Genomic DNA, 15,465 nt, shown 5'->3' with positions numbered 1-15,465 from the left:
AACCAGTACTCAAAGGTATAAAAATGACAACCGAGAATCGAAGCGTCAAAAATTCATTTTCCCAGCGAACTACTTCAGAACGGAACCCCTTGCCATTAAATACAGCAAGGCCCTCTTAATTAAATGACTCAAAATCAGATGTGAATGATTTTAATTATGGTATGATATTATCAAAGCCATTCAAATGTGATATAAAAATCATGATCCAGGTTTCCACTGCTAATATAATTTGCTACTGAGAGAAGTAAATATTCAAATAAAAAAAGTTAACATCTGTACACATGCAAAACAAAATTATGGTTCAAATAGTGGGAAGTTGCCCAAATTTGCAGGTTTTACCAATCCAACCCATTAGTAGCTAAAAGTTGTATCAGTTTAGTTTTTTTTTGTAACATTACCAGTAAATATCAATTTAACTAAAAATATCAATTTCCTATTACCTTTTCTATAAAGTGTAAAGTATAAAGTGTACATACATGTAACTTGCACATTTATATGTCCAACATGAACATTAGGTTTTTCCTTTTCCTTGAATTTTGACCCAAAAATTATCATGTTGTTCTACATGTACATGCACATGTATCAAAGTGACAAAATGCACTTCAATTTAGTTTAGATAATTTTATATATTCAAGAAAAATCTATGCCTATTAATATTAAAGGTATGTCTGCTGTCATCATTGAATATTATCTTAGGTTCCTTCTAGTGTATATTATGTATATTTCAGTCAATATTCCTTGTATTGACAGTAGATTCTGGATCTAATTTCTCAGGTCCACCATAACAACAGTTTCAGTGGGCACCACATTCACATGGCAGCAATCCTGTGGAAACATAAGGAAACACATCAGTATGAGAGACATAACTACTGGATCTTTGTGGGAAACAAACTTGAAAACTTCCATGAAAAGCTTCATTAGGTATCAATAGATTGATGTAAAATAAAAGTTCTAGCAAATCTGAAAGACCTATAACTATAGGTATCAATGGATACTCACATTGGCTACGTCAATAGGATGTGTAATTATAATAAAGCTGCAAGACAGTTTTAATAGCCTGGGTGCCATGCTATTTGTATCCTGGGTCTCCCATACTTAACTTGATACCTAAAAATATTTTTCATTTTTCATAGTCATACCTTTCAGAAGACATTTTTTTCCTTCCAAATTTCACTTAAACATCTAAAAGGTAATAATATGATAGTACAAGTACATTGTACTTGAATGTGTACCTCAAACAGTGGTGGCTCCTTTGGATGGGGGTGGAAGCCTGTCTGTCTACAGCTGGCAACAAAATTTAGACCGTGGTTTGGAGTAAGCATAAAAATTCCAGTCCTGAAAAACATCATTTAGAAGAAATTCAGAATGCAAATTGTCCTTGTTTTTAAACACCACAGGTATTCCAAATCAAAGTCATAAAGAGATTGTAGGAAAATCATTCAGTCATCTACATTAGAATAAACACGTAAAATACTACAAGCATTCAATGTATGATTGTTTTAGTGGTAGCATTGTAGCTTGATATGCTTGACTGCAGTACTCACTGCTGGTGCTTGGGGGAGCACACAATTGCAATGGCCTCTGGCATCATGAGCTGATAGGAACAGTGTGTGTGAAGATCCACACTGGACAGGAATGCCGTCTGAGTGGGATGGGTCTGTAGTTGTAGAAGTAGACAATCATCATGTTAGAATTTCAAACTAACTACAGTTTCAACTTCTTGGAATGTGGTTAAACATCAACAGTATATCTTAAATTCAATGCCTGGTTCAGCATTATATTTGGAGAATCAACAATTAGATTGCTGTGCTCTATATAAATAGTACAGTGTTAAGCTAATATTTACCTATTGAGATTTACCACTTTTGCAGAAGGATTGGCATGACAGGTGTGACTCCTAAAACATGGAACACCTAACCAAAGCTAGGTACTCATTTTCACCTGAGTTGAGTGAGGAAATAGATGTAAAGTGCCTTTCACAAGGGCACAACACTGAGGTCTACAAGGGATGCAAACCCAGAACCTTCAGATTATATAAAATAATAAACAAAAATTGTAATATTTGAGGTCTAGTGGTAGTTTGGTATCTTAGCGTATTAGTCATAACCATTACAAAATGACTATACTTACATGAATCCATCCTAGTGTGATGAGCTCATGTTTGTCCTGGTAGTCAAACAGTTCCTCCTCACTCAGAGTTGTACAGGAGTCTGGGGTGCCACTCTGTTTGGGCACCAGCACATGGGTGATGGTGAAACTGTTCTGTTTCTGGATGGAGAAAGACAATTTTGCTTTGGTTACATCTAAAAAGAAAATGTAGTCCTATAGCCTTTATTGAAGCTGTATGGGCAGTCAGTTTTTAATTCAGTGTGTATAAGGCACAGTATTGGAAGAACATTTGTACCTGTACAATGTTCCCATTTGAGTAAAATCTGCTTTGATCTGGAAATTCTTAGAAACAAATTCATTGCACAATGATACATGTACATTTGTACAAATCATGTATACTACTATACTGTTTTAAAGAATGTTATACTTTACATATAGGAATAGATACCAGTTTTCCAGCCAGAATGCCACAAGTCTCGACGTTCTTGACAGTGTTTGGCTGGGCCAGGTTCAAAAACTTCAGCATGATCTCCTGTGGGACGACCACTTGTCTCAGGCCATACTTGTTGCTGCTAGGAACATCTGCAAGGTACCGGTAGAAAAAACATTCTAGACAATCATTCTTTTAAGATTTCCAAGATGCAAGTCACTTTTAACCTTGTCCCTGCTGCCTAAATGCATCACGAATATAAACTTCAGAAAGGCTACTTCAGCAGGAAGAAGGTAAAATATGTTGACCAATTTATTTCCTCAGTTTTCAGATGTTGGTCTACAGCGAATGTGACCATGCCGTAACACTTGTTCTGATGGCTTTCAGCACCAAGGACATGAACCTTCTCCCTACCACCTAACCCCATAACCAATACATATTTGGTACCAAACAGCTACCTTTATAGCAGGTTGAAGAATACAGTACATGTCAGTTCAAGTATGAGGACAATTGCCCATAAGCTTACCCTGGAGACTGGCTGGTTTTGTGGACCGGTCCACTGTTGGTACATATTTAGGGGGTGGCAGGCCACCTGGGGGCGAGTATGCTGGAGGTGGGGCTGAAGGTTGCACCTGTTCAGGCTGCACCTGTCCGTTCACCTGTCCAGGTAGCGTGCTCACGTTCCCAGCTGCTGGTCCCAGTTTGGCTGTATCTGGACCCAAGATAGTGGTGGTGATGACCCCACCCTTGTTGTCGTCCCAAGACTGAGGCTTACTGAAGGGGACCACCCCGTCTAAAGGCAGGACACCAGGAGGAACTGCCTTCTCCTCCAAAGTCCTTTCCTTCTCTCTCTCCAGTTCCAGTCTCTTTTGTTCCTGCATTCTTCTGTACTGCTCCTCCTGGGACTCCTTCCGTATTTCTTCCTTCTCCTCCTCCAGGAGGTTTTCTGCCATCCGTCGATCTTCCTCGATCTGCCGTTGCCTCTCCGCTTCTTTCTCTTTCTCTATTGCAATCTGTTCCATGATTTTTTCCTGGAGAAGATTGTGAAATCATGTAAGTGAAACATACCTATACAAATCCAAATGCTCAATTTAAGTATAGAGTAGAAAACTTTTTCTAGAGTAGAGAAAATTTCTAGAGTAGAGTATCCTAAAATTTTTTTCTATAGATTCAATAGCACAGTTAAAAATAGCATGGATTATACATATATGATGGTATTAATGTACATGTATGATGTTTCAACTGTCTACTTTGTGACATTATCAGCTTCATATCCCACCTTTTCCATCTCCCATTCCTTGAGATCTGCCATGTATTTCTCCGTGAGTTTCTTCTTGCACTTTTCTGCCACGGGAAAAACCATCTCCAGCTTCCTTTTGGTCGTCTGCTTGTCCTTTGCAGCAGCAGACTTGTATTCTGGGTGCTTGGGAAGCTTTTCCACAAACAGGCTGAAATTAAATGTGAGAAACAGGCTTGACTTTTGTCTTACATATATAAGTGGCAAGGTGGTCTTGTGGTTAGGAACCTGAAGGTTCTGGGTTCAAATCCCAGGCAGTCCCCATTGTTGTCATTGAGAAAGGCACTCTTTACACCTATTTCCTCACTTGACTCAGGTGAAAATGAGCCTAGCTTCAATAATCATCTCAGATAGGACATAAAGCCAGAAAAGCCTCATGAGAGAGCCACACCTCCAGCACATTAAAGAACCCACCACACTTATCAAAAAGAGTAGGGGCAAATTGCGACCAGTACCCTACCCTAACAATTTTGTTAACAAGCCTTAGCATTGTTTTCTGTCAGTAAACTAGCTAGACTTTTTCCAACTTTCCTCTCCCAAAATGTGTACAGGTTGGATGAAAGAAATATATTACATTTCCATCTACAAGTATTGTCTTTCATAAACATTATCTAAAGTGAAATAAGAAGACCAGTATCTAATCATGAAAACTCACGTGATGAACTTCATGTAGAGGATAAAAGCAGCCTCCAGGTTTCCCTCCTCATGGTAGACTGTGGCCTGTATATAATATAAAGGTACAACATTAGATACATATATGTATATACATTCAAGGCTGAATATTCCATTTGCATCTGTTAGTGCAGGTAAAATTGGAGCCATGCAGGTATTTCTGATGTCTACCTCAGTAAATTACACGTCTAGTGTACTGTAACTGCATTTTTCTGAACATATTTGACCATATATGTAACATTCAACAAACACACACAATTGCACCAAATACACACCCTGCTCCCAAAGTACTCAAAATCAAAATATGAAAAAGTCAATATTTCTCGGAAGATTAGCAGTACTGCCAGGTAGTCAGGTTATATGAGGTACTTGTCTGGAAATGACACCACAGTGAACAAGGCAGCCAGCTTGAAAAAATGCTTTGAAAAGCTAATAGGGCTTTGATAATCATTTTTAATATGTATACAATTTCAAAATAGGCCGGTAGCCCCTTGTATGAAAGAGCTTTAATATGGCGCCAAACCTCTGTACGTGAACATCTCACACTGACACATGATGACCACCCCTCAAATTCTACTACCACTTGCTACATAATGTAATCCAACACCACAGGGTGTCTTCTAGTGCACCAGTTACCATGGGGACAGCCATCTGGTCCAGGTCATTAACCATATTTGTTTGGAATGGAAAAAAAAAAGAAGAGTAAGAAGAAGAAGAAACAAAGCAAAACAATATGTTTTCCTTCTGCAAAGGTTACTATTACAAGGGTGCTTTTTGAAGCTGCCTGCTAAAATAAAAAAAGTGCTATTACTGAAAACACTATTTGTTTTTCTAGCATTTGAGTACCCACCATTCTGACCATCTCCACCCCTGAGCGGAAGTACATCCTCGGTGCGATGGAATCTTCCACCGCGACCGTGGCGGCCTTTTCTGACAGGATGCGGACACGCTCCGACGGCTGACCCGGGGACGGTGGCACGGTCAAGGGCATGGCTGAACGCAAACAGAGAAACAGTCGAGAAAAGTCAATCAGCCATGTGATACAGTATTTGTTTAATATGGAGAAGTTAATGTTACATCGCAATACTGAGCTGTGCCTGGAGTGTTCACAAGCTGGTAGCCTGGTATCCAGCTGTAGAGTCTCGCAAATAGTAATTTTATTAGTAAATCACAAATACATACTATGAAATAGCTATGGCATTTTGAACACTTGTTGATAAAAGCAAGGGATTTTTAGGACATTCTGTAGAATGTCCTTGATAGAAGTAGGGATGAATTGCTGTACATGGAAAAGTTGCTAGGTCAAGCCATAGGAAAGGTGTAATATTAAATATGCTTAATTTTTGCTCATCCTACAGGTAGATGACAAACATTTAAATTACTTCAATATCTTTCTTGGAATAGTGATTATTATATCCATTACGTTTTTATCAGCAGCATATATTATATGGTTTACTAGTAGTTTAACCATTGTGAGCTCAGAAAAGTAAAAAAAACTTAAATATGCATTATCACTGTGTCTAGCTGTTCACTGCAACAATTCAGATATAATAATTATATTTTGATATGTTATTTAAGACTTCAAATACTACATTATGGCGAATATAGAGCTTCAAAAGCTCTCAATCTCTTTTAAAACACATTTGTGGTCATTTTGGTTGAGATGTATGTTCTTACCATGATACTCCTTGTACAAACTTACAGTACCGTTTTCAAGGAACAAAATAATATTTTCACTTCCGGGTCTCGAATTTTAGTGGGTGTTTTCAATGCCTTGCTTTCGGTATCACTCAGAAATAAGATGAATAGGACTTACCTGTCCAATATCTGTATACAAAAATTGACAAAATCAGGCGTGCCCTGCAAGTAAAAGGTTATTATTATGACTAATTCTTCGTACAGATGTTTTCGATGTCAAAATGACGCCATTTTTGGCTGTGAGTCAATGTCCAATGACTACGCTGGGAACAAGAAAGTTTAACCTTTGACCTCTGATCTCGTGCCCATATACACTGCACAAATATTACAGTAGCATGAGAAATAATCGCTTGAATGAATAGATTGATAACTAAATGACTGACTAAATGACTAAATCAATGAATAAATTGTTTATGACTGCCAGAGAGGCTACAGATTATGCTATCAATACGCTTATGTCCGTATGCAATACTGACGCAACAGAGACGCCATGCGGCCTCCTTAGGGACTGCGGCAATTGTTTTCATGGGTGAAAATATATGTGGACGGGACTGAAAATATTTGCGATGACCGTGTTTGACATCATAGAGTGAGTTCGCATCATCAGATGTGGCCAGGACATGCGGAAGTTGCCACGCTCATTACGTCCATATACCCACCTGATAATGTACCCATGTCAGGTGTGAGGAGAACATCATGATTTCCCCATGGGTCGTGCGGGCGTCCAAGTTCAGAAAAAAACATGTATCTTTTCCAGGTTTGACTTCTGGTGCACCGTCTGGCACCTGATTTGTGCCGCATGTATGAAGTTGAAAGCGATTTCAAGAGTTAAATCAAGGTCATTAAACTGTCCTTTTTGCATTTTTACTGTTTTCACTTCGCGTTGCAGTGATGTCATTGTGTACATGGGCAGTACTAGTTGTCGTTTAACGCAGATGTTAGCTGTCCACAGGAAGAAACGACTAATAAAAGAAAACGAACACGACCTAGTTTGAGGTTTACGGATTTCCCATAGGCGCGTCAAGGTTCAGAAAGCTTCTCCATGGCTGAGAACGTTTGCCCTTGCATGTGGCAGACTGAATAAAGTCTATATCACGTTCGAGTGGAATAGTGACATTTGAAATTGGTACGTACCCATTACAAATCTCGCCGGACATTTTTTTTCAACTACAAATCAGTTTTCTGATAGTGACATGTTGACAGGGTTCGGATTGCCTGGCCCTAATTACTCGCCATGGCAAGATTAGAGGGAAGGGGATAAAAAACGTCGTCTTTGAGAGACCCAATCGAAGCATGGCATGCAATCAGAGAACTCGCCAAGCAATCAGATCTAGAACCTATCAGAAAATGCCTGCCAACCTGCCTGTATGCACAGGCCAGGTACTGGCCCCTTGCTCCCCTCCGTCAGGTTTCTCCAGCCGGCTCTATCAAGGGCAATAGTCTCTGCTTCCCTTAGGGTAAGCCCTAGGGTGTCACTCTGAATCTGGTCTTTCCACCTCTTGGGTGGTTTTCCCCGGGGTCTAGGGGTTTGAACTCCTGATGGTATGCCTTATAAACTAAAGTGTTTGCTGGTCTTCGCATCACATGCCCAAGCCATCTGAGCCTTCTAGTGTGTATCTTGTCAATGATAGTTTGTTCTGCCCCGAGTCTTGACCGGATTTCTGCATTTGGGGTGCGGTCCCGAAGGGTGATGCAGAGTATCGCTCTTAAGCATCTCATTTCAAAGGATAACAGGAGAAGTTCATCCGATTTTTTCATGGTCCGTGTTTCACATTCATATGTAGCAATTGGCAGAATAAGTCTAGGAACAGCCGTACCTTGAGGTTTTTGCTAATATCCCTTCGGCTCCAATCTATTTTTCTGAGCCTGCTAAATGCTGAGGCAGCTAGCGCTAACCTCCTCACTAGTCGTACCAGGGAGGACACTTCCAAGAAAGACAAATTCAGAGACCTTCTCAACTGCTATGTCTTCTGTCATGATGTTATCTATTTCCTCACTAGTGATAACTTTACATTTTGCCGCATTTTTTACATGCAGACTCAAGTTCTGTTGTAGAGATTCGGAGCTTTCTAAGTATAGCTGCGATAAGAGTGGTGTCATCAGCATATCTCTCTAAGATCTTCAGTGGAGAGGTTGTCATGTAGCTGAAAAGTGGAATCAAGACTTTTCAGCTCATCCATCACAAACGTTAGTTAACTCAAGAAATATGTTGAAAAGGACAGGTGACAATAAGCAACCCTGCCTGACTCCCACTCCGTACCTGGAAGCTCCGTAACTGGTGATTTGCCTGTTGATAATGACAGCACACTGAGTGTTTTCGTACATTTCTTCTATCAGATCAGAATCTTATCAGAAAATTGCGCATACTAAAAATGTGGCCGGTGGGGTTTGCAATAGAGGGTAGCAGAATTTCTTACCACGAAGTAGCCAGCGACATTCGAGCAGGCGGAAACTACGGAGGATGGCACCCGGGCTAAGCATTACTTTTATGGCGTTACAAAGTTCTATAGGAATACTGTTTTTTACATACTGCAAATACAGAGAGAAGAATTTTGGATTTTTAAGGAAATGGCTCCTTGTAACTTTGACGTTGTATCTGGTCTTTGTTGAAAGTGCATTTTGAAACGATGCCATTAGAGTCCATTCCGCGTCACCGAGTGGGTTGTTATTGTCATTATTTAGAAATGTTTTGAATTCTTTGGCTTATAACATTACATGTTGTGTGAAGCTGTACACCTGCATTAGTGTATATCTCTATACATGCTATGCAATTTGCCATGCTTTTCTTTACCGTTGCAGCTTTTGCAGCACTCATACGTCATACCATGATACCATACAACTTTGGTAGTTGCATTTGTATTTTCTTATAGAACACTAAAACAGATTTCATTGTCAGCTTGCTCATGAAAAAAATACTGTATCAAGAATTGTTTGCAAGATATATGAGATTTAGTATTATTTAGCATTTCTCTCATTTATGTGTGCCAGTCAAGAGTTGTGAAGTTGTAGATTGGAAGGTTTAGAGGAAAGGATGGTTTAGTGAAACCAAGTAAACTATGTATTTGCCAATTCTTGTATTCTGATTGTAGATTTTCTGTATCAAGAGCTTTTTTCTTCCGTGTCTCAGTATACACACTGTACATACTGTTTTTCCCTTACTATATTTTCAAAATATCTATCCTGTATTATGCTGTGAGCTTCCTACATTATAAATATACTTTGCTTCTTGTATGTTTGTTTTCTACTGTTACTTTATATAGAATCATATCTTACACTGTTTGTTTGAATAATCCTAACCCATACCATAAAAGCGGATTCACCAAGACTCAGCTTTGATATATACTGGAAGAAATAATGGTTTTACTGTCTTTACGATACCTTCCGCTGCGTACATGTACATCTATCTGAGCCGTCATTGCCTTTCTGTACGGCCATTGCCTCTCTGTGCGGCCTTGCAGTGTAAGCTTTGCGGATCATTTTGTATTTCAGATGCTTTTCCTACCGAAGACACTGATCTGCTCTAGTCCCAATTACCGGTACGCGTAGATCCTATTATAAAGTGTCGTTCGTCCGTCAGGTTGACGAGGACCGCTTTGTCATCCCTCTGTAGTAGGGTGTGTCCTCAGGTGACTGTAGAGTCCAATTTATTTATTTATTTATAGCAGGAATCGCGTGCTACAGAATACCACAAAACAGCCCCTCCGGAAACGGTGAACCCCTGACAGCGATACCCTATTAGTGGATTATGGTCGCCGCTAGCCGACAAAGGCGGACTGAGGCGGTTTCGTGACAGGAACGTCTTAGGAAGAGAATTTTTTTTCCTTTCCTGCTGAACGGAAGTACATGCTTATCGTAAATGATTGAGGACAAATGTGTATGTTAGGTATCAACAAGTATAATTTTTATTCCTTTCCAGGCATTCATGTTTTTATTAGCCCCTACCAGGCTTCAGAGGCGACTGGAAAGAATAGTACTGGCCAAATAGACAAATGACATAATAACTTTATATTGCACAACGATTGTATAGGATACAAAGTATGGCATCTACTAGTAAATGACTACACTTTAAGGCTAACCTAACTTATACAAGAGTGGGTGGCTAGTATGAGACAGGTATGAACTTCTACAATCGTTGGAGGAATTTTTAGTGTGCCAGGGGCGACAAACTACTCCTTTAGCAAGTTTCTACTCCTTTGGGCAATTTCTACTCTTTCCAGCCGCCTTTGGAGGCTGGAAGAGGCTATAGTTGTCTTTGATGTTCTATAGCTTTTTGTGCCGAACGGCCGCTTCAGCAGGGAGAAGCTTGATTGATCAATCACATCATGCAATACAAGGATACATGTTGGTGTTATATCATCTCCGTACTCAAGCCGACTATCCAGACAACACGTAACCAAACTGCCGATAATAGATATGTTACAACGTCTCAGCCAAGATACGTGCATGGATATCAAAAAGTAAGAACACGTTATATTCATTCCATTGGGCAACTTGTTTTTCTGGAAACTCAACACCAGTCTCTTGCATCCGAAGAAGTACATGTTGTAGAAGCTACTCTCCAAGCAGAAGTTGGGTTTGGGGTTATTACCTTCGCCAAGAATTGGAGAAGGTTATGCTTTCCTGGCCGTGTGTCTGTCTGTGTGTCTGTGTGTCTGTGTGTCAACAGCATAACTCGAGAAAGCTTAGATGGATTATCTTGATATTTGGTAGGTGGGTAGGTCTTGATGAGAGCTCGAACTGATTAGATTATGGGCCCCCTGGCGGCTTGTCATGGTACTGCAGCTGAACTTCCGGTTTTGATATCTCATGATCCAGACATGCTAGGGTGACGAAATTTGGATGGCAGGTAGCTCTTGTGCTGGGGAAGAAGTGACGTGAGTTTGGGCCCCCTAGTTGCTTGCTCTAGAACTGCAGGGGGGTTTAAAGGACAAATGTTTAAAGGAGGATAACTCAAGAACCGATAGATGGATCATCATGATTTTTGGTATGTAGGTAGCTTGAGTAATGCTTGACATAATGATATTACAATTATGCAAATATGGATGTAATTTGCATAATTAATGAGGAAATTCTATTAATCAGCTGCATTCCATGATAGGAAGTTCAAGCTTGCGACATATGATATTAACAACGAGAGAAACACAGGCAGATATCGATTATGCAAATGAAGACTTAATTTGCATAATTAATGAGAAAATGTTATAATTGCATAGTGGTAACTGCCTGGAATTTTATACTTGGGGTGTTTGAAGTTTAGTGAAGGTGAACATAATTTAACATAACTTATTCAAATAAGGACCTCATTTGCATAATATATGAGGAAATGCTATAATGGCATTCTTTGTTAAAATAAGACTGTTGGTGGAGATTATGATCAACAGATATAATTCATGCAATTGCGGATCCTATTTGCATAATCAAGGGGATTAATACATTGTATATAAGTTATTCATAAAAGCTAACATCATTTGGCGAAGGTATGAGATCGTGGAACTCTAGTTACTTCTGTAGTCTCTGCTACAGTCACAACGGCTGTATCTAATGGGTTAAAGGTTTGTTTTGAAGTTTTTAATGGCTTGTCGCCGTCCCTATTACTATGACCTGGTGTCACGCCACAAATGGACTTCCCATCTTTCATTCGGACATTCCATCCGCTTCCTGTGAACTTCAAGTCCTTTTCTTCTGACCGTGAATGGCCTTTGATAGGACTTCAAAGCTGTGACGTTCGGGAGTGCGTGAACTCTCGGCTGTACAAATCAGTTGATCTAATGCGTCAGGTCTGGAAACACTATTACGGCGTATCCGCAACATAAAAGGGTTGAGGAATGTTGATCTTATCAAATAGGGACTCCTCTGAACACTTCAGTAAAGCACAAAGGAGTGTGTGTTAATGTATTAATTGGACAGTAAGCATTGAGGGAACAATTCATGAAAAAATAATGAAAATACTAAGTACAATATTCCATCACATCATTTATTGAATTGATTTGTGTTTGTTATTCTCATTTCTTAAGCTTTTTATCTTCTTCAGACAAAGTTTTTCATTACTCATGTTTTGCATTTTCATTGTACATTTGTATTCATGTTTTTTTGTAACTTTGCAAGAAACTTTGCAGTTTTTCAAAGTCCAAGGTCTCTATTTGTGGCCCTGTGCCATTGCTGCAGACATCACGATCATACATGACAATTGTTGCTTACTCTAAAAACTTGTATGAACGAATTAATTTTCATACAAAGACCAAAATTAGTTTCATTTTGCTTCATTTCTGTCACCACAGTCATCTCTTGATTTCTGTGCCTGCAGACGGACTATCGTTTGCCGGGGAGTGCCAGGGACGGGGCTCTTCTGGACGGCATGGACAGCACGGGTTGGACCGGGAAAGCCCACTCCTCTGGAACCAGGTCGTCCTGCGTCTCTTCACCTCTCTTTCCGGGAAGCGAGAATGGAGCTCTCTTTCCGGGAAGTGCGAATGGAGCTCTCTTTCCGGGAAGCGCGAATGGAGCTCTCTTTCCGGGAAGCGCGAATGGAGCTTTCTTTTCTTCTTCTTCTTCCAGGACATTCCAGGCCGTTCGCTTCCCCGGGAAGCCAAACAGCGGGACTCTTCTTCTGACAGATCTCTCCATGACTGCGTAGTCGTCGTCGTCGTCGTCGTCGCGCGGTTCCAGCGTCGGTTCGGCTCTTTTCCCGGGAAGACCAAGGGCCGCCCGCCGCCCGTAGTGCCGGTACGACACCGTCCTGTCGGGGAGGATGGAGTGGAGGAGCTCTCGCCATGTCTGTTTCCAGTCTTCCGCCTCCCCCGGGCGGTAGTCGGCGGGGTCGTAGGCGGGGAGCTTCTCCGAACCGACCAGTACCGAACACGACAGCGCCACGAGAAGAGAGAACGTCAGTGGACCTGTCATTTCTGTGCTTGATCTGAAATACAAGATGATATTGTTTTTAGTCACATAAAACTCTTGAAATGAAATATTTACGGGAATCAACAATGTGAAGCAATGCGCCCTAAATTCGAAGTACTAGTAGTTTATACATATAGAAAACTTCAATTTGTTAATGTCATATTGGAGATGTCATATGTATGTAAAATGTGGCACTGGCATGTATCTTCATCCAAGGACCAGTTTTTATTGGAAGAAAATATTAGAAAACTGAACTTTCAATTTGTTAACGTCACACAATGGACACATCATTGTTGCGTATGATATGACGCCAACATATTAAACTAAGCACCACGCAGCTGTACTTATCATAGCCTTCATAGCAGGATCTACATGGTGGACGTTATGTTATCCCCGTACGGTTTTCTGTTTAGGCCATGTTGATGATTTGATTATATGGATGACATCCTCTGGGAACTCCAAAACTGACGCGAGCGTGTGAATAAAAGTTTCCTTCATTATGAAATCTACGTGGTCATAAAGGTTGAACAAATGACTAAACACACAGAGTATGGTATGGCGAATGATAATATTCTTCGTTTTCATTTCTTCGTGTTTTCTCTTTTTCCTGAATTGATTTTGGCATTCTATGACATTAGTATCGTTTTTCAATACTTTTCTACATACGACATATATTCGCTCATTTTCTACGATTTACAGTATGGTCGAAAACTTTTTTTCTTTGGAAACGGACGAAAATTCATGCGCGCGTGGATGTCATCCATAGAATCAAATCAACATGGCCTTATGTAGAGTTATAAAATATAACACTATTCTGATGGCTCCTGTCTTCAATAACAACATTCATGTAATCGTCATAAGATATGCAGATTTCCACTAGTCTTGATTCCCGCCCATGCCTGTTGTTGATGCCCGTAGTAACAAGAAAAAGGTAAAAATCTGGAAACAGTCAGGAAACACTAAATGAACGGCCGTATTAAATCACCTTTTCTTATAATTGCACAGAAGACTACATTATCGCTGCAGACTGACTGATGGGCCTCCGAAGACTAGAGGGAAGATATTAGTATGAAGAGGCGGTTCGATCACAACTATCTGAGAGATTACGGTAATGTCACCCTGTAGACTCCATGTTCTACATTCTGATCAAGATAAGAAATCTGTAGAAATCTGTGGGTCCGGGCAATTAGCCTAGTGATACAATAAGGATAGACCATCAAACACACTTGGTAACCTTTGGTAGGTTGTAACAGTTGAACGTCTCTTTACTGCTCCAAGTCTGTTTTTTTCTGCGTTAACATGGCTTATGCAATACTGTATCACACTACACAAGCCACATAGGCTATATCTCATGAACATCATTTTTCCATTAGCCGAAACTCCCAAACTTCAAATCAGTAATTTAAAGATAGAGCAGCCTTGCGTCCAGGCGTAGTGCCTTCTCCGTGACGATAGGGCAGCGCGGCTTTTCAGATCTTTTCACCGTCCGCGTTTTTTTAGCCAAACGCACCGGGGCAGACCCCTGCTCTTATGGATAGCTTAAACGTCACAGCACGAAAACAGACATTTAAGCAAACGTTCCGTAATATGTAAAGACGTATTAAAGGTGGGAAAATATTTTAGCAGACTTAACGACTTTATAAAGGCCGCTGAAAGACAAATTCCGCCTTTCCGTCACCTTTCAGTGCGCTTAAATACGATGTAAATATATTCCATAAATTTGCGCTTCCTGTAAAGACGTATTAAAGGTGGGAAAATATTTTAGCAGACTTAACGACTTTATAAAGGCCGCTGAAAGACAAATTCCGCCTTTCCGTCACCATTCAGTGCGCTTAAATACGATGTAAATATATTCCATAAATTTGCGCTTCCTTTACAAATCCGTAAATATATGCGCGTGTAGATATGAAAAACATGGGACACGAGTACTTTATACATCCCGTCCTAAAGACGGCATATATCTTATCGTTAATATGACCATCCTAATAAATACAAATCGCATCCGGAATGAGAAGAGATTTATACATATTCGAGGGATTTCAAAGGGCAATAACCTTAGGGCATTGGGCAGCAGCAGGCATCCCACGGATATATCACAAAATCTTATGGTCCATTTTAGGTTAAGATGCATGTAGGTGGTGAGACTAAATGGGTATGGACAGCATAATGACGAGTACTCGACATGGCATGTGCTTCATTAAGGTAGGTATCAGGGCAATCTACATGTATACGATCTGCAAAAGCACAACTTTAGCCGCTAACAATCTCTGAAACTACGGGTGAAGCACTGTTATTTTCCAAATGACACTGAACTTGAGTGATGTAAATTTGACGACGTCAATTGATTAACACCATTCTAGAA

The 15,465-nt window shown here is 40.2% G+C and overlaps 2 protein-coding genes across 2 annotated transcripts in view; both read right to left on the bottom strand.

Moving 5' to 3' along the window:
• Positions 1 to 641: 641 nt before the first annotated feature.
• LOC109479151 (STAM-binding protein-like) lies at positions 642 to 6,477 on the bottom strand. The gene is made up of 10 exons (XM_019781035.1): positions 6,325 to 6,477; positions 5,359 to 5,501; positions 4,492 to 4,556; positions 3,819 to 3,987; positions 3,066 to 3,570; positions 2,558 to 2,691; positions 2,131 to 2,268; positions 1,545 to 1,657; positions 1,233 to 1,335; positions 642 to 825 (listed from the first exon to the last, which is right to left on the bottom strand). Exons 2-10 carry the CDS (start codon positions 5,497 to 5,499, stop codon positions 763 to 765), a joined length of 1,431 nt encoding a protein of 476 aa, XP_019636594.1. The 5' UTR covers positions 5,500 to 5,501; positions 6,325 to 6,477; the 3' UTR covers positions 642 to 762.
• Positions 6,478 to 12,424: 5,947 nt separating this feature from the next.
• Positions 12,425 to 15,465, bottom strand: part of LOC109478086 — a 17,048-nt gene continuing 14,007 nt past the window's right edge. The window contains exon 3 of the mRNA XM_019779561.1: positions 12,425 to 13,119. Within this exon, the coding sequence (XP_019635120.1) occupies positions 12,516 to 13,119 (604 nt within the window). The 3' untranslated portion in view covers positions 12,425 to 12,515. The remainder of the gene's footprint in view (positions 13,120 to 15,465) is intronic.

The sequence above is a fragment of the Branchiostoma belcheri genome, unplaced genomic scaffold (assembly GCF_001625305.1).
Source record: "Branchiostoma belcheri isolate BF01 breed outbred unplaced genomic scaffold, Haploidv18h27 scaffold106, whole genome shotgun sequence".
Classification (NCBI taxonomy): Eukaryota; Metazoa; Chordata; class Leptocardii; order Amphioxiformes; family Branchiostomatidae; genus Branchiostoma; species Branchiostoma belcheri.
This window is presented reverse-complemented; position numbering and strand designations above follow the sequence as displayed.